Source organism: Aquarana catesbeiana, linkage group LG01 (genome assembly GCF_042186555.1).
Source record: "Aquarana catesbeiana isolate 2022-GZ linkage group LG01, ASM4218655v1, whole genome shotgun sequence".
Lineage (NCBI taxonomy): Eukaryota > Metazoa > Chordata > Amphibia > Anura > Ranidae > Aquarana > Aquarana catesbeiana.
The window spans coordinates 964,837,570-964,860,501 of NC_133324.1; the positions used below are offsets into that span (position 1 = coordinate 964,837,570).

General features: G+C 47.4%; 1 protein-coding gene across 5 annotated transcripts in view; it reads right to left on the minus strand.

The window, feature by feature from the left end:
• Positions 1-22,932, minus strand: part of LOC141122094 (NACHT, LRR and PYD domains-containing protein 12-like) — a 110,173-nt gene that overhangs the window by 79,004 nt on the left and 8,237 nt on the right. For 2 of the 5 annotated variants that reach the window (XM_073611931.1, XM_073611937.1), the window contains exons 2-3: positions 6,879-6,980; positions 4,067-4,145 (exon numbers count right to left, since the gene is read on the minus strand). In XM_073611931.1, the coding sequence (XP_073468032.1) occupies positions 4,067-4,100 (34 nt within the window). In that variant the 5' untranslated portion in view covers positions 4,101-4,145; positions 6,879-6,980. Of the gene's footprint in view, positions 1-4,066; positions 4,146-6,878; positions 6,981-15,098; positions 15,279-22,932 lie in introns of those variants that run through there. The other 3 variants (XM_073611923.1, XM_073611943.1, XM_073611952.1) reach the window with 3 other exon arrangements.

Consider the following 22,932-nt stretch of genomic DNA (forward strand, 5'->3'; position numbering starts at 1 on the left):
TTTTTTTTTTTTTTTAGATAATTCACTTATAATGCTGTGCACAGACGGGCGGACTTTTAAGCATCAAAGTTCCGACGGACTTTCGGACGACCGGACTTGCCCACACACGAACGGACTAAAGTCCGTTTGAAACTCCGTTGGTATGAACGTGATGACGTACAAAGGGACTAGAATAAGGAAGTTGATAGCCAGTAGCCAATAGCTGCCCTAGCGTCCTTTTTTGTCCTTCGGACTAGCATACAGACGAGCTGATTTTTCGACCGGACTCGAGTCTGTCGGAAAGGTTTGAAACATGTTCCAAATCTAAAGTCCGTCTGAACTGCGACAGAAAAATCAGACGGACTTTAGATTTTGGAACATCTAAAGTCCGTTGAAGGTCCGATGAAGCCCACACGCGGTCGGATTGTCCGACGGATTCGTTCCGCCGGACCAGTCCGGTCGAAAAGTCCGCCCCGTGTGTACACGGCACAACACTTTTTTTGGTATCAATTTTTTCCCCAAATATTTTTTTTTTCACATACAGTGGAACCTCGGATTGCGAGTAACGCAGTTAACGAGCGTCTCGCAATACGCAATATTATTTAAAAGGAATCCTGACTCGGTTTGCGAGTGTTGTCGCAAACCGATTCAAGCCTCTGCGGTGTGAAGTACTGCATTTGGCCAGAGGTGCGGGGGCGCCGGTGAGACTCAGAGCTGTTCAGAAATACTCGGAAACACACGGAAATACTCAGTTCCTGAGTGTTTCCGAGCCTTTCCGAGGGTTTCCAAGTGCATCCGAGCGGTCCCTGAGTATTTCCGAGTCTCTCCGCCCCCCCCCCCCCCTGAAAGAATGAAGGGGCTCTCTCACTTGGGATATTAATATTTCTGAACAATATCCCTCAAGAAATATATAAAGATAAATTCCACCTTTCGTCTCAGAATATTGTTGGATAGTTTGAGGTGGGGTAGGATTTGTTGTGTGTTTGCTAGGTGCTGTATGTGGATTGGCTTACATGTTAATGAAACCACTGTAAGCTTTTAGCTGCTGGAGGGGGGGGGGATTTCCCAAGCAGCCCCTCCCTGCTGATAAGACGGTCTACTGTTGAAAAGTGGAATGTGCCTGTGTGTCTGTTGTTACGAGATGTAAAGTTTACCCTGCCCTGTGTCATTATGCAAAGAAGGGGGGATTGTCTCCAGAGTGTATATCTCTTATGCCGCGTACACACGGTCGGACTTTTCGTCTACAAAAGTCCGACAGCCTGTCCGACAGACTTCCGACGTACCTTCGGCGGACTTGCGGCAGACTTTCTTACGAACGGACTTGCCTACACACGACCACACAAAAGTACGACGGATTCGTACGTGATGACGTACACCGGACTAAAATAAGGAAGTTGATAGCCAGTAGCCAATAGCTGCCCTAGCATGGGTTTTTGTCCGTCGGACTAGCACACAGACGAGCGGATTTCGGGGTCCGTTGTACTTACGACGTAAAGATTTGAAGCATGTTTCAAATCTAAAGTCCGTCGGATTTGAGGCTAAAAAAGTCAGTTGAAAGTCCGGAGAAGCCCACACACGATCGGATTACCAGCCAGCTTTAGTCCGTCAGCGTCCGTTGGACTTTTGTAGACGAAAAGTCCGACCGTGTGTACGCGGCATTATGCTTCTTACCACCCTACACTGATTCCTCGACTAGGTGGACTAAGGGACCTTGGATCATACTGGTACCAGACAAGGGAAGCTTATACGGCAGACACACTCTTCTTGAGTACGGGGCCCGTCACGGTGGCTACATAAGTCCGTGAGAAACAACAGTCTGCAAGTTGCTGTAGTTCTGCTTTAACCACTTCCGGACCGCCTGCCATCGTTATACGTCGGTACTTTAAAGAGGAGTACCGAAGTTATGGTAGCAGCTAGCTACCACAACCCCGGTCCCCGGTATCCTCTTCTTCAGCGGGCGGTCCGCTTTCCGAATAAAGCGGTTCCGGTGCCTTCCGCCGCTTACCGCAGCCGTCGACAGCGGCGGAGGTGATCGCGTCCTCTTGCTGGCTTGGCATGGAGACTTGTGAGGGGAAGAGGGCCCCCACCCGTCTCTATATCATTGCAGGGTGGAAGCGACGTCCAAACGTCACTTCCACCCAATTTTTTTTTTTTATTGCATTTTAGTGTAAATATGAGATGTGAGGTCTTTTTGACCCCCCAGATCTCATATTTAAGAGGTCCTGTCATGCTTTTTTTCTATTACAAGGGATGTTTACATTCCTTGTAATAGTAATAAAAGTGACACTTAAAAAAAAAAAAGAACAGTGTAAAAAAAAGGTAAGAAAAATAGGAAAAAAAAAAAAAATTTTAAACACGCCCGTCCCGCCGAGCTCATTTGCAGAAGCGAACGCATACGTCTGCATATGAAAACGGTGTTCAAACCACACACGTGAGGTATCGTTGCGATCAGTAGAGCGAGAGCAATAATTCTAGCCCTAGACTTCCTCTGTAACTCAAAACTGGTAACCTGTAGAATTTTTTAAACGTCGCCTATGGAGATTTTTTAAGGGTAAAAGTTTGTCGCCATTCCCCGAGCGGGGTGCAATTTTGAAGTGTGACATGTTGGGTATCAATTTACTCGGCGTAACATCATCTTTCACAATATAAAAAAAATGGGCTAACTTTACTGTTGTCTTATTTTTTTTAATTAAAAAAAAGTTAATTTTTTCCAAAAAAAGTGCGCTTGTAGGATCGCTGCGCAAATACGGTGTGACAAAAAGTATTGCAGCGACCGCCATTTTATTCTCTAGGGCAGTGATGGCGAACCTTGGCACCCCAGATGTTTTGGAACTACATTGCCCATAATGCTCATGCACTCTGCAGCGTAGTTGAGCATCATGGGAAATGTAGTTCCAAAACATCTGGGGTGCCAAGGTTCGCCATCACTGCTCTAGGGTGTTAGAAAAAAATATATATAATGTTTGGGGGTTCTAAGTAATTTTCTAGCAAAAAAAAACTGTTTTTTACTTGTAAACATAGGCGTGCGCACAGGGTGTGCCGGATGTACCCAGGCACACCCTAATCACCCTGTGCACATTAGTGTTATCGCTCTGTGTAACAGCAGAAACAGGGGAAAGATCCCCCTCTTACCGGCTCTGCCATAAGAGAAGTGTTTATGCTCTTCTCTTTCACTGTGGCGGCAGGGAGATCAATGTGGCGGGGTCATATATATGTAGACACCCGCACACGCATGTGTGTTTGAGCTTAAGGGTGCACACCCTAATGCAATAGGCTGTGCACACCTATGCTTGTAAACACCAAATTTCAGAAAGAGGCTCGGTCCTTAAAGAGGAGTTCCACCCAGAGGGTCGGGTAAAAAAAAAAAAAAAAAAATTAAAAGTCAGCAGCTAAAAATACTGCAGCTGCTGACTTTTAATTGGACACTTACCTGTCCCAGGGTCCAGCGATGCAGGGGATCGAAACCCCGCTCGTCTCCCCCTTCGTTCAGCGGCGCTGGCATTGCAACTGTGGGCGCCGGGTTGTGGCTTCACAGCCTGGCACCCACTGTGCATGCGCGAGTGGCGCAGCGCGCCGTGATTGGCCGCTCAGTCACCTGGGACCTGTAATGGGTCCCAGATGATTGACAGGAGGGAGGGAGCAGAGGTGAGCTCTTCCTGTGCCGAGGGGGAAGTGATGTCACCAGCCCAGGCACTGGAAGGGGCAGACTACGAGGGACCCCCTAGCAACAGGCATTTAGAGGTAAGTTAAAAAAAAAAAATATTGACATTTTTTTGGGGGGTTTTTTTTTAGGATTTTTCAAGTATTTTGTTTTTTTGGGTGGAACCCCACTTTAAGTGGTTAATATTTTTGGGGATAATTAAGACAAGATAAAATAAGCATGCCTAAATTATCATTGTAAAACAAACTTACAATGAATTTATAATGATCCCTTCTCACAGTAAAAGACGATCATTTTCACAAACACACGCACACAAAACAAGAAAAAAAAAACCTTCACCTGCCCACCAATGAGTTTAATTATTAGAACACACTATTCTCTGATTGGATGAGGCGGTGTCAGGAATCAAAATGCATTTTGGTTTACCATGGTGGACGTCTCTTTTCTGGTGCCGCTTCATCCTTTCAGTTGTGTGCAGCAGATATCAGGTCATCACAACCGACACCTAAACACAACGACAACATAATACTTTATATATACTCAACTTCTATTCCCCAGCATATATACTATTACTACATTAGGCATTTTTAGATATATATTTTATAATAATATATTTTATAAGTATATGACTTTTCATAATGTTTAAGTGATCATTCATGTAACCACACAGCAGTGTGGTTCTGTGCATTGGGCTGCAGTAATATGCAGCACCACCCAATGCTCTTCAGAAATGTGAATATTTGTATCGCACTGCAAGGCATTCTGGTGTGAATAGAAACAAAAAAAGGAAATACAAAAATTCAGTGGTGATTAAATACCACCAAAAGAATTCTCTATCTAAAAAATAAAAATTAAAAAACACAAAAAAATGTATTTGGGTACAGTGTTGCATGACTGAGTAATAGTCATTCAAAGTGTGGCAGAGCTGAAAGCTGAAAAGTAGCGAGGGAAGGAAGGGGGTGAAAGTGTATTAGGGAAGTTTTTGGGTTTTTTTTCTATGCTATATCAAGGAAAAACATTGAAAATGTAGAAAAAACTAAACATATTTAGTTTTTTTTCTGTTGTAAAATTTTGCAAATAAATAATATTTTTTCATAAAATTTAGGCCAAAATGTATTCTGATACATTTATTTTAATAAAAATAACCCAAATCAGTGTAGTCCACAAACTATGGTATATACAGTATTTGATTTCTCAGTTTTGATGTACTGCCAGACGATCTCATTTCTTGAGGCCCTAAAATGCCAGGACAGTACAAATACGCCCCAAATGACCTTTTTTTTGGAAAGTAGACATTCCAAGGTATTTAAAAAACAGGTATGGTGACAATTAAAAAAAAAAAAATGTTTTTTTTTCCACAAAGTTGTAATTTTAACAAGTTATTTCTCACACACATTATAAGCATACTTATAATTACACCCCCAAAACACATTCTACTACTACTCCTGAGTATGAGGATGTCACATGTGTGTGAGGGTTTTCACAGCTTAGATGCACAGAGGGGCCACAAATCTAAGGAGAACCTTTGGGCTTTCTAATTTCCTGACTACCTATCAGTTTTGGAGGCTCTGGAGCACCAGTACAGAGGAAATACCCACAAAATGACCTTGTTTTGGAAATCAAACACCCCAAGGCATTTTCTGAAAGGCATGGCGAGTCCTTTGAAAATGTCATTGTTTGTAAAATATCAGGACGCTGGTATGAGATATAGTGGTGATCAGGACACTGGTATGTGTAATGGTGGTGATCAGGACATTGGTATGGCATATGGTGGTGATCAGGGCACTGGTATGGCATATGGTGGTGATCAAGGCACTGGTATGTGTAATGGCGGTGATCAGGACATTGGTATGTGTAATGGAGGTTATCAGGACACTGGTATGTGTAATGGCGGTGATCAGGACATCGGTATGGCATATGGTGGTGAACAGGGCAATGGTATGGGCATATGGTGGTGATCAGGGCACTGGTATGGCATATGGTGGTGATCAGGGCACTGGAATGGCATATGGTGGTGATCAGGGCACTGGTATGCATTTGGCGGTGATCAGGACACTGGTATGGGGTATGGTGGTGATCAGGACGCTGGCATGGTGAATGGCAGTGATCAGGATGCAGGAATGGCATATGGCAGTGATCAGGACGCTGGCATGGTGAATGGCTGTGATCAGGACGCTGGCATGGTGTATGACAGTGATCAGCATGCTAGCATGGTGGTGATCAGGAATCTGGTGTAAGGTATGGCGGCAATCAGGATGTTGGTATGGCATATAATGGTAATCAGGATGTTAGTATGGCATATAATGGTGATCAAGATGTTGGTATGGCATATAATGGTGATCAAGATGTTGGTATGGCATATAATGGTGATCAGGATGTTGGTATGGCATATAATGGTGATCAAGATGTTGGTATGGCATATAATGGTGATCAAGATGTTGGTATGGCATATAATGGTGATCAGGATGTTGGTATGGAGTATATTGGTGATCAGGATGTCAGTATGGGGTATGTCGTGATCAGGACACTGGTATGAGGTGTAGCGGTGATCAGGACATTGGTATGGTGAATGGCGGTGATCAAGACGCTGGTATGTCCGTGTTTAGGACACTGGTATGGCATATGGCGGCAGTCAGGGCATTGCTATGGTGGTGATCAGGATGCTGGTATGGAGTATGGCAGTGATCAGGACTGGCATGGTGTATGGCGGAGATCAGGATGCAGGAATGGCATATGGCAGTGATCAGGATGCTGTTATGGTGCATGGCAGTGATCAGGATGCTGTTATGGTGCATGGCAGTGATCAGGATGCTGGCATGGTAGTGATCAGGATGCTAGTGTGAGGTATGGCGGTGATCAGGATCAGTGGCGGCTGGTGAAGTTTTAGGATGGGGGGCGCCAGACCCGCCCTTCCTTTTTGACCCCTCCCACTTGGTAAAATGGGCGTGGTTTCAGCAAAATAGTGGGCGTGGCTCTAAGGTGGTGTGGTTAGCGTCTCAGATGAACAAGGGATGGAGGGAGAGGGAGAGAGGGATGGAGGGACAGAAGGCCCAGATCCTACACCACAACAGAAATATGTGTATTACAGAAAGTTTAACAATCAGCAGATAAAGATATTCCAACACCTGGTGTTAGCACTTCAATCATCCCGGCACCATGGTTGTTTTGGTGTCAGGATGATGGAAGCACATTATTTCTATTATTGCATTGTAATATAAAATTAAATCATTCAACTCACCATAATGCAGAATCAATAGGAGCCCTGAGCGTGTCACTAGCCACGTCGCCTGCCACCAGATGCCATCAGGTGTCTCCAGCGGAATCCGTCCTTACATGCAGCCTGTGTCACACAAAATGCAGCCTGCGTCACACCAAATGCAGCTGGAATCCCCCAAATGCAGCCTTCTTTGTCCCCCAAATGCAGTCTGCTGTGTCCCCCAAATGCAGCCTGCTGTGTCCCCCAAATGCAGCCTGCTGTGTCCCCCAAATGCAGCCTGCTGTGTCCCTCAAATGCAGCCTTGCCTGTCCTGCGATGTCCTCTTCCACAACGGTCGGTCCGTCCGTTCCTCTCATACTTCCTGTTTCCTTTCTCCCGGGCGCAATGGGAGAAAGAAAACAGGAAGTGACATCAGATGTCAATCAAACTGCCAGGCCGTAGTAATACTATAATATAAATATAAATATACTACAAGCGCCGGGCGGACGCTACTCGGCACTTCGGAAAGCGATGCAAGGCGGGCTAAATGCCCGCAAATGAAGCGCCGCGTCTGCAATCTTGTGATTGCATAGATGTGGCGCTTCCCATAAGTGCACTGTGTCCGGCATCGCACTGTGTCCGGTGTCCGAACACAGTGCACTTAAGGCCCTTTTTTTGTATTTTTTTTTTAAAAGGCCAGTATTTAAAACATTTTTTGTGACTGCTGGAGGGGTGGCGGCACAAATGCGCCCCCTATGGATGGGCCGCCACTGATCAGGATGCTGGTATGGCATATAATGGTGATCAGGACACTGGTTTGGGGTATGGCGGGGATCAGGACACTGGTTTGGGGTATGGCGTTGATGAGGACACTGGTATGGGGTATGGCAGTGATCAGGACACCGGTATGGGGTATGGCAGTGATCAGGACACTGATATGGGGTATGGCGTTGATGAGGACACTGGTATGGGGTATGGCTGTGATCAGGACACTGGTATAGGGTATGGCAGTGATCAGGACACTGGCATGGGCTATGGCGGTGATCAGGACACTGGCATGGGCTATGGCGGTGATCAGGACACTGGTATGGAGTATGGCAGTGATCAGGATACTGGTATGGGGTATGGCAGTGATCAGGACACTGGTATGGGGTATGGCGGTGATCGGGACAATGGTATGGGCTATGGCGGTGATCAGGACACTGGCATGGGCTATGGCGGTGATCAGGACACTGGTATGGGGTATGGCAGTGATCAGGACACTGGTATGGGGTATGGCAGTGATCAGGACACTGGTATGGGGTATGGCGGTGATCGGGACAATGGTATGGCCTATGGCGGTGATCAGGACACTGGTATGGGGTATGGCGGTGATCAGGACAATGATATGAGCTATGGCGGTGATCAGGACAATGGTATGGTGTATGGCAGTGATCAGGACACTAGTATGGGGTATGGCAGTGATCAGGACACTGGTATGGGGTATGGCAGTGATCAGGACACTGGTATGGGGTATGGCGGTGATCAGGACACTGGTATGGGCTATGGCGGTGATCAGGACACTGGTATGGGCTATGGCAGTGATCAGGACACTGGTATGGGGTATGGCGGTGATCAGGACACTGGTATGGGGTATGGCGGTGATCAGGACAATGGTATGGGCTATGGCGGTGATCAGGACACTGGTATGGGCTATGGCAGTGATCAGGACACTGGTATGGGGTATGGCGGTGATCAGGACACTGGTATGGGGTATGGCGGTGATCAAGACACTGGTATGGGCTATGGTGGTGATCAGGACACTGGTATGGTGTATGGCAGTGATCAGGACACTGGTATGGGGTATGGCGGTGATCAGGACACTGGTATGGTGTATGGCAGTGATCAGGACACTGGTATGGGGTATGGCGGTGATCAGGACACTGGTATGGTGTATGGCAGTGATCAGGACACTGGTATGGGCTATGGCAGTGATCAGGACACTGGTATGGGGTATGGCGGTGATCAGGACACTGGTATGGGGTATGGCAGTGATCAGGACACTGGTATGGGCTATGGCAGTGATCAGGACACTGGTATGGGGTATGGCAGTGATCAGGACACTGGTATGGGGTATGGCAGTGATCAGGACACTGGTATGGGGTATGGCAGTGATCAGGATGCTGGTATGGGGTATGGCGGTGATCAGGACACTGGTATGGGGTATGGCAGTGATCAGGATGCTGGTATGGGCTATGGCAGTGATCAGGACACTGGTATGGGGTATGGCAGTGATCAGGACACTGGTATGGGGTATGGCAGTGATCAGGACACTGGTATGGGGTATGGCAGTGATCAGGACACTGGTATGGGGTATGGCAGTGATCAGGATGCTGGTATGGGGTATGGCGGTGATCAGGACACTGGTATGGGGTATGGCAGTGATCAGGATGCTGGTATGGGCTATGGCAGTGATCAGGACACTGGTATGGGGTATGGCAGTGATCAGGACACTGGTATGGGGTATGGCAGTGATCAGGATGCTGGTATGGGGTATGGCAGTGATCAGGACACTGGTATGGGGTATGGCAGTGATCAGGATGCTGGTATGGGCTATGGCAGTGATCAGGACACTGGTATGGGGTATGGCAGTGATCAGGACACTGGTATGGGGTATGGCAGTGATCAGGACACTGGTATGGGGTATGGCAGTGATCAGGACGCTGGTATGGGGTATGGCGGTGATCAGGACACTGGTATGAGGTATGGCAGTGATCAGGAGACAGGTATGGGGTATGGCGGTGATCAGGACACTGGTATGGGCTATGGCAGTGTTACTGTGAGAAAATACAAATAAAGGGCACAGTTAATCAATTTGGTTATAGGAATACAGATAATAAATAGATAATATTAATACAATCAATAAAGTGCACATGAAATTAATAAATCTGAAAAGTCCATAGCCAGCATTATAATCACTTCTTGTATATACTCCCAACAGCATGCTTCTAAAGTGCAATGTGGTTCAAAATATCAAATACAATAGTGCTTCACCCGAAGTGATAATGAAATGCACTCACCAGATCGGCCACCAAGTGACCAATAAGCGTGTAATATAAAAAACTCCTTGTTTCATTGATTTAACCCCTTCAGGAATCTCTTCACATACGGTCAACAGATTACGGAAGTAACCGGATTCCAATCCAATGTATAATGCTATAAAAATGTGAGTCTCTTCAAATCTAAGTATCATCCAGTGGCGGTGCGTCTATAAAGGGCGCACGGGTGCCGCCCCCTCTCTCCTGCCACCTCTCTATCACCATAGATAGATTCATGCATTGCATGAATCTATCTATGGTCGCCGCTGCCACCCCCTATTCAGGTGCCCAGACCCTTTTCGGGCGCCGGGCATCTGAATTACAGTGGCGGGGTATTTTTTAGAAGCACCTGATTAGAGCCACAGGCTCCAATAGGCATCCAAAAAGGTGAACAGTGGGCGCCATGCTGGGCGCTCGCAGTTCACTCAGCATTGTGTTAGGAATATCCGCTTTCCTAAAACTGAACCACCGTGGAGGACACTGCCGCCATGACCCGCTGCCTCACTGAGACAGGTTAGTGCCGGGCAGGTGGGGGATGCACACTGGCAGCATTTGATGGGCGCAGTGTCAGCAATTGATGGGCGCAGTGTCAGCAATTGATGGGCACACTGGCAGCAATTGATGAGCACATAGGCAGCATTTGATGGGCACAGTAGTGGCAATTGATGGGCACAGTGTCAGCAATTGATGGGCACACTGGCAGCAATTGATGAGCACACTGGCAGCAATTGATGGGCACAGTAGCGGCAATTGATGGGCACACTGGCTGCAATTGATGGGCACAGTGGTGGCAATTGATGGGCACACTGGCAGCAATTGATGGGTACAGTAGCTGCATTTGATGGCACAGTGGCAGCAATTTATGGGTACAGTGGCTACGCTTGATGGGCACAGTGGCTGCGTTTGATGGGCACAATGGCTGCGCTTGATGGGCACAGTGGCTGCATTTGATGGGCACAGTGGCTGCGCTTGATGGGCACAGTGGCTGCGTTTGATGGGGGTTTTTTTTCAGTTTGCTTGCACCCCCCAAAAAAATATTTTGAGCACCAGCCGCCACTGGTATCATCTACTGGATACATCCAACTCCCATCACAGACTTCTGTGAAATTGGCTCCACCACAAAGAGCCACAAAAGGCAGGGAGTCTTGTAATATTGTTTTTAATCTCTTAAAAGCACTTACATAGTCCAATATGGATACAGCAGGCAAAAAGCAGCTCAAGGGGAAGAAGAAGCCGGTCCGCCACCGCTATGTGACTTATGGCATGCGACGTGCGTTTCAGCTACCCGATGATGCATGTTTGAGCGTGAAATGCATTGAAGCGAGGTCTGACACGCATACCAAGGATCCCTCCCAGCTACTCAGGTAGCTGAAACGCACGCCGCATGCTGTAATTCACATAGCGGTGACGGACCGGCTTCTGCTTCCCCTTGAGCTGCTTTTTGCCTGCTGTATCCATATTGGACTATGTAAGTGCTTTTAAGAGATTAAAAACAATATTACAAGATCCCTGCCTTTTGTGGCTCTTTGTGGTGGAGCCAATTTCACAGAAGTCTGTGCTGGGAGTTTACTGGTCACTTGGTGGCCGAGGCTATCTGGTGAGCGCATTTCATTATCACTTCGGGTGAAGCACTACAGTGGAACCTTGGATTACGAGCATAATCCGTTCCAGGAGAATGCTTGTAATCCAAAGCACTCGCATATCAAAGCGAGTTTCCCCATAGAAGTCAATGGAAACGAAGATAATTTGTTCCGCATTGACTTCTATGGCATGCAATACCGCATGTGGCCAGAGGTGGGGAGGGGGCGCCGGAGGGCCTCGGAAATACTCGGGGACAGCTCGGCTGATCTCGAAGACCCTCATAAAGGCTCGGAAACACTTGGGAACGGAGTATATACGAGTGTTTCCGAGTGGCGCACTTGGGAACAGAGTATTTCTGAGTGATTCCGAGTATTTCCGAACGGCTCAGAACTGTTCCAAGTGTCACCGGCGCCCCCGCTCCTCTGGCCAAATGCAGTACTGCATTAGCTTTAATTCTGCTCGTTTTGCGAGACAACACTCCAAGACTGGTGTGGTCTGAGGTTTTACCCTACCCTGTGCTACGACTAGTGAATGGGAAAGCTAAGGGGTCTTGGATTGTGTGGTACCGGACAGAGGAAGCATATATGGCGGATATCTTGAGAACGGGGTCCGTCACAGACATGAAGTCAGCATGCCCTTCTAGAGTACTACAGACCCTTGTAGGTCACCAGACAGCAACCTGGGCACTCATACTGCAATGCTTTAGTGTGAAACAAACCAAAATCATAAAACTTCCTATTAGAGTAAGGTGACCAGATTTTTAAAATAAAATCCGGGGACATCGCTGCCGCCTCCCGCCTCACAGCCTCTCAAGTCTTACTCTTCGGGCATCGGGTACTACTGGGTGGGGAACGGAGGAAGATCACTCCTCCAGGGAAGGCAAGGAGATAAACAGGCAGGCAGCTGGCCGGGACTTGAGCCAAGGCAGAAGAACATGCGAGTGGAGCTGGATGGGCATGCACCCGAAACTGAAGAAATATTCCCTCCACTCCGACCAGCACATGATCATCACCCCTTTTAACCACTTCAGCCCCAGAAGGATTTACCCCCTTCCTGACCAAAGCACTTTTTACAATTTGGCACTGCGTCACTTTAACTGCTAATTGCGCGGTCATGCAATGCTGTAACCAAACGAAATTTGCGTCCTTTTCTTCCCACAAATAGAGCTTTCTTTTGATGGTATTTAATCACCTCTGCAGTTTTTATTTTTTGCGCTATAAACAGAAAAAGACCGAAAATTTTGAAAAAAAATGATATTTTCTAATTTTTGTTATAAAAAAAATCCAATAAACTAAATTTTAGTCATACATTTTTGCCAAAATGTATTCAGCCACATGTCTTTGGTAAAAAAAATGTCAATAAGCGTATATTTATTGGTTTGCGCAAAAGTTATAGCGTCTACAAACTAGGGTACATTTTCTGGAATTTTTTTACAGCTTTTAGTTTATGACTGCCTATGTCATTTCTTGAGGTGATAAAATGGCAGGGCAGTACAAAACCCCCACAAATGACCCCATTTTGGAAAGTAGACACCCCAAGGAAATTGCTGAGAGGCATGTTGAGCCCATTGAATATTCATTTTTTTTGTCCCAAGTGATTGAATAATGACAAAAAAAATTACAAAAAGTTGTCACTAAATGATATATTGCTCACACAGGCCATGGGCATATGTGGAATTGAACCCCAAAATACATTTAGCTGCTTCTCCTGAGTACGGGGATACCACATGTGTGGGACTTTTTGGGAGCCTAGCCGTGTACGGGGCCCCGAAAACCAATCACCGCCTTCAGGATTTCTAAGGGCGTAAATTTTTGATTTCACTCCTCACTACCTATCACAGTTTTGAAGGCCATAAAATGCCAAGATGGCACAAAACCCCCCCAAATGACCCCATTTTGGAAAGTAGACACCCCAAGCTATTTGCTGAGAGGCATGGTGAGTATTTTGCAGCTCTCATTTGTTTTTGAAAATGAAGAAAGGCAAGAAAAACTTTGTGACAAAAAGTGAAGTCTGCAAAATACTCACTATACCTCTCAGCAAATAGCTTGGGGTGTCATTTACGATCGATACTGCACTTGGGTGGGCTGGGCCGGGCGGAGGGGCAAAACACAGGTGCTAGCAGGTATCTGGGCTGATCCCGCTAACATTGCGTCTTTGGGAACCCTAAACTGCTGGGGACGCTAGTATAGATCTGATCGGATCAGATATTGATCCGTTCAGATACTATACCACTAAGGGAGGTGTATGCTGCGTGCGTGGGTGTTAGCGGTACTGGCGCTAATCTGACGCTGCCTGGGGCGATGCAGACCCTATCTGACCCTAAAACCTAAGTTATATCACCGCCGGGCGATCAGGGGGCTAAACCTTTATTCGGTAATAAACGGCGGGTGCCCTGACACTATAAAAAATAAACGAACTAACCAGCGTCACCCGTAACAGTTATACGGTGATCACTGGTGAAAGGGTTAACTAGGGGGCATACAATAAAGGTTAAGACCTTTATTAGGTAGTATATGGGGGTCCATGACGCTATAAACCTAAATATTTACCTCCCTAACTAGCGTCACCAGTGACACTAATACAGCGATCAGAAAAATGATCGCTTAGTGACACTGGCGACAGGGGGTGATCAAGGGGTTAAAACTTTATTAGGGGGGGTTAGGGGGGTACCCCAGACCTAAAGGGGGCTAACACTAACTGCCCTACCACACTAACTGTCACAAACTGACACCAATGCAGTAATCAGAAAAAAAAAACTGCTTGGTGTCAGTGTGACGGGGGGGGTGTGATTGGGGGGAAATCGGGGGGTAAAGGGGGGTGTAAGGTGTGCCTGGCATGTTCTACTGTGTGTGTTGTGTTGTGTTGTGCGCTCAAATCTATGTCTTCTCTCCTCGTTGCCGGAATGGAAAATACCGAGCCGAGGAGAGATGACATCATTTCCTCTGCCTCTGTTTACTATACAGAGGCAGATTCTCATTGGCTGGGAGCGATCGAGAGGGGGGGGGTCCACGAATGGATGGCCTCCCCCTCACGTCTGAACGCTCCCAGACAGAAGCCGACCGCCTCGGGCACCGGGGGGGTCCGATCGGACCCCCCCCCCCCCCGCGGGAAGGCAAGGACTTATATATAAGTCCTTTTGCCTGCCCGTGCCATTGTGCCGACGTACATCGTCGTGCGGCGGTCGGTAACTGGTTAAGCTAGTAGGAGCGACGAAGCGGGGGGGTGTAATTCAGAATTTTTTTTTTTTAAATTCTGCGCTGACTGTCTTTGAAATTGCCCCAGCCCCTGTTCAAATACAATCCGGGGACAAAACCGGGGACAGACTTGGTCCAGGAACAGTGTCCTCAATCCGGGGACTGTCCCCGGGGATGTCTGGTCACCCTATATCAGAGTTGGATGGAATTCATATGAGAAAACGTTACTTTGGTGCATGATGGAAAATATCAGTCTATAGGATCCTAGTGAGAAAAATTCAACAAAATGTTTGAACTTCCCCTTTTTTATAGAATATGCCCCCAACCTCCCTATATACAGAACACACTTCCCCTTTTATCATATATAAAATAATGCTCTCAAGTACTGAGAGAGTAGAAATACGCCTTACCTGACTGCTCCGTCCTTGCCAACAGACTGAGAGGGAACAGGAAGTTATTAGGAAACTCGCAACTAGATAAACAAGTGCAAGCCAGGACTGATTTCTTAACTATTTCAGTAGCGCGTTCATTCCACACAACTCCTATTCAGCCTTTTACTGAAAGACTTTTTCTTTCCATTCTACATGTATACTAAAATACACTTTTTTTTTTTTGTCCAGTAGAACACTTATACTTTTCTAAAAGCAAAGAACCAGGAGAATAAAATGTTGGTAGTTTTATGTTACGAGTATTAATTCTTAGCTTAGTACACAGAAGGCACTTTTCTGGCCAATTAAATGAATTAACGCCAAAACATTTGACATGCCTGTACACATTTGCAAGCGTCAAACATTTTTCCTACCAAAATGCTGCTACAGTAAAATTTTGGTTTGAGAGCGTTTTGCAAGACAAGCAAAATTTTTAAATACATTTTGACTTGATATACAAGAGATGTCTTGATATACAAGTAGCGTCATGTCACAACAGATTTAAAAGAGAAGAGAGGCACCTCTAATGCCACGTACACACGAGCGGACTTTACAGCAGACTTTGCCCGGCGGACGGGATTTCGTCGGACAATTCGATCGTGTGTGGGCTCCAGCGGACTTTGTTTTCTCAAAAGTTGGACGGACTTAGATTTGAAACATGTTTCAAATCTATCCGACGGAATCGAGTCCGGTCGAAAAGTCCGCTCGTCTGTATGCTAGTTCGACGGACAAAAAGCCACGCTAGGGCAGCTATTGGCTACTGGCTATGAACTTCCTTGTTTTAGTTCGGTCGGACGTCATCGCGTACGAATTCGACGGACTTTGGTGGAATGTGTGTAGGCAAGTCCGTTCATTCGGAAAGTCCGTCATAAAATCCATAGAAAAGTCCGCCGGGCAAAGTCTGCCGTAAAGTCCGCTCGTGTGTACGCGGCATTAGTGTAGCAATATGGTTACATTTAATGAAGGGACAACATTTAGCAACATATTGTTACACTTAAACCTTGTACACACGGTACGATTGTTGGCCAACTGAGCGTCTGATTTTTGTCAAAAGGACGTGTGCCAGGATCTTGTCTTGCATACTAGCGCCGCGTACACACGAGCAGACTTTTTCGACCGGACTGGTCCGACGGACCGAGTCCGGCGGACAATTCGACCATGTGTGGGCTTCATCGGACCTGCAGTGGACTTTTTCGGTCGAAAATCTGACGGACTTTAGATTTGGAACATGTTTCAAATCTTTCCAACGGACTCGAGTCAATGCTAGGGCAGCTATTGGCTGCTGGCTATCAACTTCCTTATTTTAGTCCGGTGTACGTCATCACGTACAAATCCGTCGGATGTTGGTGTGATTGTGTGTAGGCAAGTCCGGTCGTTAGAAAGTCCGTCGAAAGTCCGTCGGAAAGTCCGTGGGACGTTTGTTGAAGAAAAGTCCGACCGTGTGTATGCGGCATGATGGTACACAATAGTCATGCCACAAACATGAACTACTACGTACTACGAGGAATTTCAGCTCTTGTACGCCACCCTTTGGGCCCCTTCTGCTAATTTCGTGTTTGGTGAGCACCGATTCCGAGCACGCGTGTTTGACGTCAGATTTTCGTATGGTCAGTACACAAATCCATCACACAAAGGTCGAAAATACAAACCGTTGTCTGCCGAAAATGTACTAGCCTGTCAATCAACATTTGTTAGCCAAAAGTTGGACAATAATTGTTAAAAGGAGCGTACTAACAGTAAAATTTTAGGACAACAGTCTGTCAACAGACAATCCCCTCCCAACAATTGAACTGTGTGTACGAGGCTTTTAGAGGCTCCTCTCTTCTCTTTTATACTCTGGAGCTCCTGCTGGATTTTGCTTCTAATCCCCTTGTGGAGGCTTCCATTTGTGGATGGACATTTTATGGTTGCACAACCTATCACATTGCTATAATCTTTTTATATGGACTATAAACTGAAGGACTTATGAATAAATGGTTGTGGAACAAATCATTTGAGTTTCCATTATTTCTTACGGGGAAATTTGCTTTGATATACAAGTGCTTTGGATTACAAGCATGTTTCTTGAACGAATTATGCTCACAATCCAAGGTTTTACTGTACTTCTGGACGTGCCAACAGTAGGGGGGGGGGGGAGTTCTGGCTCTAAAAAGCTGCTGCCAGGAGGAGATGCATCTAGGAGGGCAAGTTTGCACCGGGAATTGTACAGGAACACGCTGTGCATTCCCATGCAGTTCTGTGTGGTGTGATTTCAGCCCAATTTGAAGGGGTGAATGGATGCATGTGTCAAAAATTGTACAACCATATCATGACTCTAGTGTGCTAGGTGTGAAAGATAGGGGTTTTTTTGTCAGTGCAGACAAATTTATACAGGCCTGCTTGTCTTATTTCCTGGGTTGGCAGAGATCCAGGGATAGCTTGATGACTCACAGGCAGCATCACTGAGACCTCCCCCTTATTTCCAGAACGTGATGGAACTTTCTGGAAAGATAGGAGGAAAGGTGAGGTGGAGTTGCCTGGAGTATTCTGAGGGCCCTGAATAATCCCCAACTTGGATTGGCAGGGGGCAGGCCCCATCAAATACTCTGAGTCAGCCCAGCTGGGGAGGAGTTGTTCGGGTGGAAGCTGGAGATGGAGTGTTAGGTTGTCGTGGCCTTTGAGGGGGCTCCCCAGTCTGGAAAGGGGTGACTTTGGGCCTGGACTCGGGTGCAGACGAGATCTTCCTACAACCAACAGAGGTGTCCTGGACAGGAGGCACGGGAGCAAGGAGCAGACAGCAGGAGAACACTGCCAGGTACAGTCCTTTGAAAAAGTATTCATACCCCTTGAACTTTTCCACATTTTGTCATGTTATAACCAAAAACGTAAATACGTTTTGTTGGGATTTTATGTGATAGACCAACACAAAGTGACACATAATTGTGAAGTGGAAGGAAAATTATAAATGGTTTTCAATTTTTTTTACAATAAATATCTAAAAGTGTGGTGTGCATTTGTATTCAGCCCCCTTTACTCTGACACCCCTAACTAAAATCTAGTGGAACCAATTGCCTTCAGAAGTCACCTAATTAGTAAACAGCATCTACCTGTGTGTAATTAAATCTCAGTTTAAATACAGCTGTTCTCTGAAGCCCTCAGAGGTTTGTTAGAGAAACTTAGTGATCAAACAGCATCATAAAGACCAAGGAACACACCAAACAGGTCAGGGATACAGTTGTGGAGAAGTTTAAAGCAGGGTTAGGTTATAAAAAAAACATATCCCAAGCTTTGAACATCTCACGGAGCTCTGTTCAATCCATCATCCGAAAATGGAAAGAGTATTATGGCACAACTACAAACCTACCAACTCTTCACAGGACAACTATTAGTTGTGCACTCCACAAATCTGACCTTTATGGAAGAGTGACAAGAAGAAAGACATTGTTGAAAGAAAGCCATAAGAAGTCCAGTTTGCAGTTTGTGAGAAGCCATGTGGGGGACACAGCAAACATGGTGAAGAAGGTTCTCTGGTCAGATGAGACCAAAATAGGGTTTTGCTTTTAGGCCAAAAAGTTCATTGTGTGACGGAAAACTAACACTGCAACACACCATCCCCACCGTTGAAACATGGTGGTGGCAGCAACATGTTGTGGGGCTGCTTTTCATTAGCAGAGCCAAGAGGGCTGGTGAGTGTCACAGTCAGGAGGACTAGGAGGCCCACCTGAGAGGACTGGGTTCAAACAGTCTGGGAACGGGTGCAGAGCCAGTAAGGAGGACTGTGGTGGCACAGGCAGTGGAAAGAGGCAGCTGCAGCCAGGAGGGCTGTCAGGGCCTGAAGAAGTGGGATCAGTAACCATGTGGGACAGCTAGTACAAGGACTATAATTTTTGCTACACCATACGGGCCCACGGTCCCTGCCTGCTTTAGGCCTGGCTGAGCCAGTGTCAGGCCTCAAATACAGTACTAGCTAGTCCCGGGGGGGAGGGTTAGTCCGCAATCAAGTGAATGTGCTGGAGGAAGAGAGGAAGTTATGTATACCGGAGGTGTATATAGTTCTCAGTGCCTATATTGCTTTTACATTTAAGTGGGCATCCCATATCTACCCTATGCCCATCCAAGTTACAATCCCCTAAATAAAAATAAGAAAATACAAGGACTACTTCTTGACCACTGAGTGTCTGAAGATTTGTGTGCCTGGCTCGGCAGGGTGAGAGGGGGACCACAATCACCAGCAGCTCCTTTGAGGGGAACCGCTACACAATCATAGTGTACAAAAAAAAAATCCCAATCACCCCCCCAGAGCAGTACAGTGTCGTTATGGTAACACTTGCTATGGATTTGTTTGATTAACTTCTTGCCGACCGGCTCACGACTATATACATCCGCAGAATGCCACGAGCAAATCGGCGTATATTTACGTCACTTTGAATTTGCCGCCGTGTGCGCGTGCGCACTTGCCATGAGCTCCGTGACTGTGCCTGCGGGACCCACGGACTCGATGTCCGCCGGTGTCCCGCGATCGGGTCACGGAGCTGCAGAACGGGGAGAGGCAAGTGTAAACAAGTGACACTGATCGTATGCTCCCTCTCATCGTGAGCAACGATCAGTGATGTGTCACTCGTAGCCACGCCCCCTAACAGTTAGAATCACTCCCCTAGAACACACTTAACTCCTTCATCGGCCCCTGGTGGTTAACCCCTTCACTGCCAGTCACATTTACACAGTAATCAATGCATTTTTATACCACTGATCGCTGTATAAATGTGAATGGTCCCAAAATAGCGCCAAAAGTGTCCAATGTGTCCGCCATAATGTCGCAGTCACAATAAAAATCGCTGAACGCCGCCATTACTAGTTAAAAAAAAAAAAATATTAATAAAAATGCCATAAATCTATCCCCTATTTTGTAGACGCTATAACTTTTGTGCAAACCAATCAATAAACACTTATTGCGGTTTTTTTTTACCAAAAATATGTAGAAGAATACATATCGGCCTAAACTGAGGAAAAAATTAGTTTTTTTTATATATTTTTTGGGGATAGTAAAAAGTAAAAAATAATGCGTTTTTTTCAAAATTGTTGCTCTTTTTTTGTTTATAGCACAAAAAATAAAAACCGCAGAGGTGATCAAATGGCACCAAAAGAAAGCTCTATTTGTGGGGAAAAAAGGACGTCAATTTTGTTTGGGAGCCACGTCGCACAACTGCGCAATTGTCAGTTAAAGTGATGCAGCGCCGAATCGCAAAAAGTGGCCCGGTCATTTGGCAGCCAAATGGTCCGGGGATGAAGTGGTTAAGAAACTGAAAATGAAACTAAATATGCAAATACAGAGAACAGATAAAACAGAAACAGGACACCAGATTGTGCCATCTCTTCTAAAGTTTATTTGTTACATTTACAAGGAAAAAGGGGGGGGTGACATGTTATGAAATGTGACATTATTCTTTTTTTTTTTTAATATGTCTTCAGATATCTCTAAAAGTTCTGAGATGAAAACCTTGAGAATGGAGGGAGAGAGAAAATCCAGTCTGTGCATGAGAAGGACATTTAATTACAAGCATAAAGAAGTTTCTTCTGCTTAAATGAACAAACAGTTAAAATCTTATGCCCCGTACACACGATCGGACATTCCGACAACAAAATCCATGGATTAGTTTCATTTTTGTACAGCCCTGCAAAATACATATTTGGGAGGTCAAGAAAACATATACAGCAGTGTCTGTGACAGTGGCGGCTGGTGCTCAAACATTTTGGGGAGGGGTGCAAACAAACTGAAAAATACTGAAACCACCCCCCCAATCAATTGCAGCCTCACTGTGCCTGTCATATGCAGCCACTGTACCCATCATATGCAGCCACTGCGCCCATCATATGCAGCCATTTGTGCCCGTCATATACAGCCATTTGTGTCCATCAAATGCAGCCAGGCGCGTCCCTCGGCTCGGTTGTCACTTCACTAACCCCCCCGTGAGATAGTGAGATGGAGTCCCCGTTACCAGGGGACACGGGGTTCCTGTCCGTAGGCAAGATGGGTTCCCCATCCCTAGGGGAGATAGTGTTCCTGTCCCTAGGAGAGAAAGGTGTCCCCTTCGTCCGGGGAGAGAGGGGTGTCCCCGTCCTCCGGTGTCCCCATCTCCTTCTCCTTCAAACAGCCAGGGGCCCACTCCTTCTCTGCCAACCACCCAGGTGCCCTCGCCTTCTCCCACAGCCACCCAGGGGCCCTCTTCTTCACTAAATAGGCACCCAAGGGCCCTCTCCTCCTCCAAACACCCAGGTGCCCTCTCCTTCTCCCACAGCCACCCAGGGGCCCTCTTGTTGATTTAATGGCCACCCAGGGCCCTCTTCTTCACTAAATAGGCACCCAAGGGCCCTCTCCTCCTCCAAACACCCAGGTGCCCTCTCCTTCTCCCACAGCCACCCAGGGGCCCTCTTCTTCACTAAATAGGCACCCAAGGGCCCTCTCCTCCTCCAAACACCCAGGTGCCCTCTCCTTCTCCCACAGCCACCCAGGGGCCCTCTTGTTGATTTAATGGCCACCCAGGGGCTCTCTCATCCTCCAAACACCCAGGTGCTCTCTCCTTCTCCACCGGCCACCCAGGGGCTCTCTCCTCCACCGGCTACTCTCCTTCTCCACCGGCTACCCAGGGGCTCTCTCCTTCTCCCCCGGCCACCCAGGAGCCCTCTCCTTCTCCCACGTCCACTCAGGAGCCCTCTCCTTCTCCCATGTCCACCCAGGAGCCCTCTCCTTCTCCCACGTCCACTCAGGAGCCCTCTCCTTCTCCCATGTCCACCCAGGAGCACTCTCCTTCTCCCACGTCCACCCAGGAGCACTCTCCTTCTCCCACGTCCACCCAGGAGCACTCTCCTTCTCCCACGTCCACCCAGGAGCACTCTCCTTCTCCCACGTCCACCCAGGAGCACTCTCCTTCTCCCACGTCCACCCAGGAGCACTCTCCTTCTCCCACGTCCACCCAGGAGCACTCTCCTTCTCCCACGTCCACCCAGGAGCACTCTCCTTCTCCCACGTCCACCCAGGAGCACTCTCCTTCTCCCACGTCCACCCAGGAGCACTCTCCTTCTCCCATGTCCACCCAGGAGCCCTCTCCTTCTCCCACGTCCACTCAGGAGCCCTCTCCTTCTCCCATGTCCACCCAGGAGCACTCTCCTTCTCCCACGTCCACCCAGGAGCACTCTCCTTCTCCCACGTCCACCCAGGAGCACTCTCCTTCTCCCACGTCCACCCAGGAGCACTCTCCTTCTTCCACGTCCACCCAGGAGCACTCTCCTTCTCCCACGTCCACCCAGGAGCACTCACCTCCCACATCCACCCAAGAGCAATCTCCTTCTCCCACGTCCACCCAGAGGCCCTCTCCTTCTCCCTAAGCCACCAGTGACCCCAAAGAGAGTCACACACATGCTCTGCCCTCGGGGGACCCGGTACCTACCATCCTGGGACGCCATGATGATGGTGTACAAGTCTCCAGTGTGAGGGCTACAGGTGAACTCGCACTCAGCTTCTTTGGCCCCTGATTGGAGGAAAAGCAGCGGAGGCGATCCAGCCCCCAGCAGTTGACAGAGATCAAAGACCAGTGGCGGCTTGTGCATTGTGGGCGCATGGGCACCGCCCCCCTGACACCTTCGCCGCCCCCCCATTCATGTGCCCGGCCCCTTTCAGGACACCGGACACGTGAATTACTATGGCGGGGATAGGCGGGGGGTGTATTTTGAAGCACATGATTAGAGCCAGAGGCTCTAATAGGCTTCAAAATAGGGTGGGCTCGGGGCACGGAGCACTGTGTCCCGATCCCACCCTGTTAGTGTAAAAATAGCGAAAGTT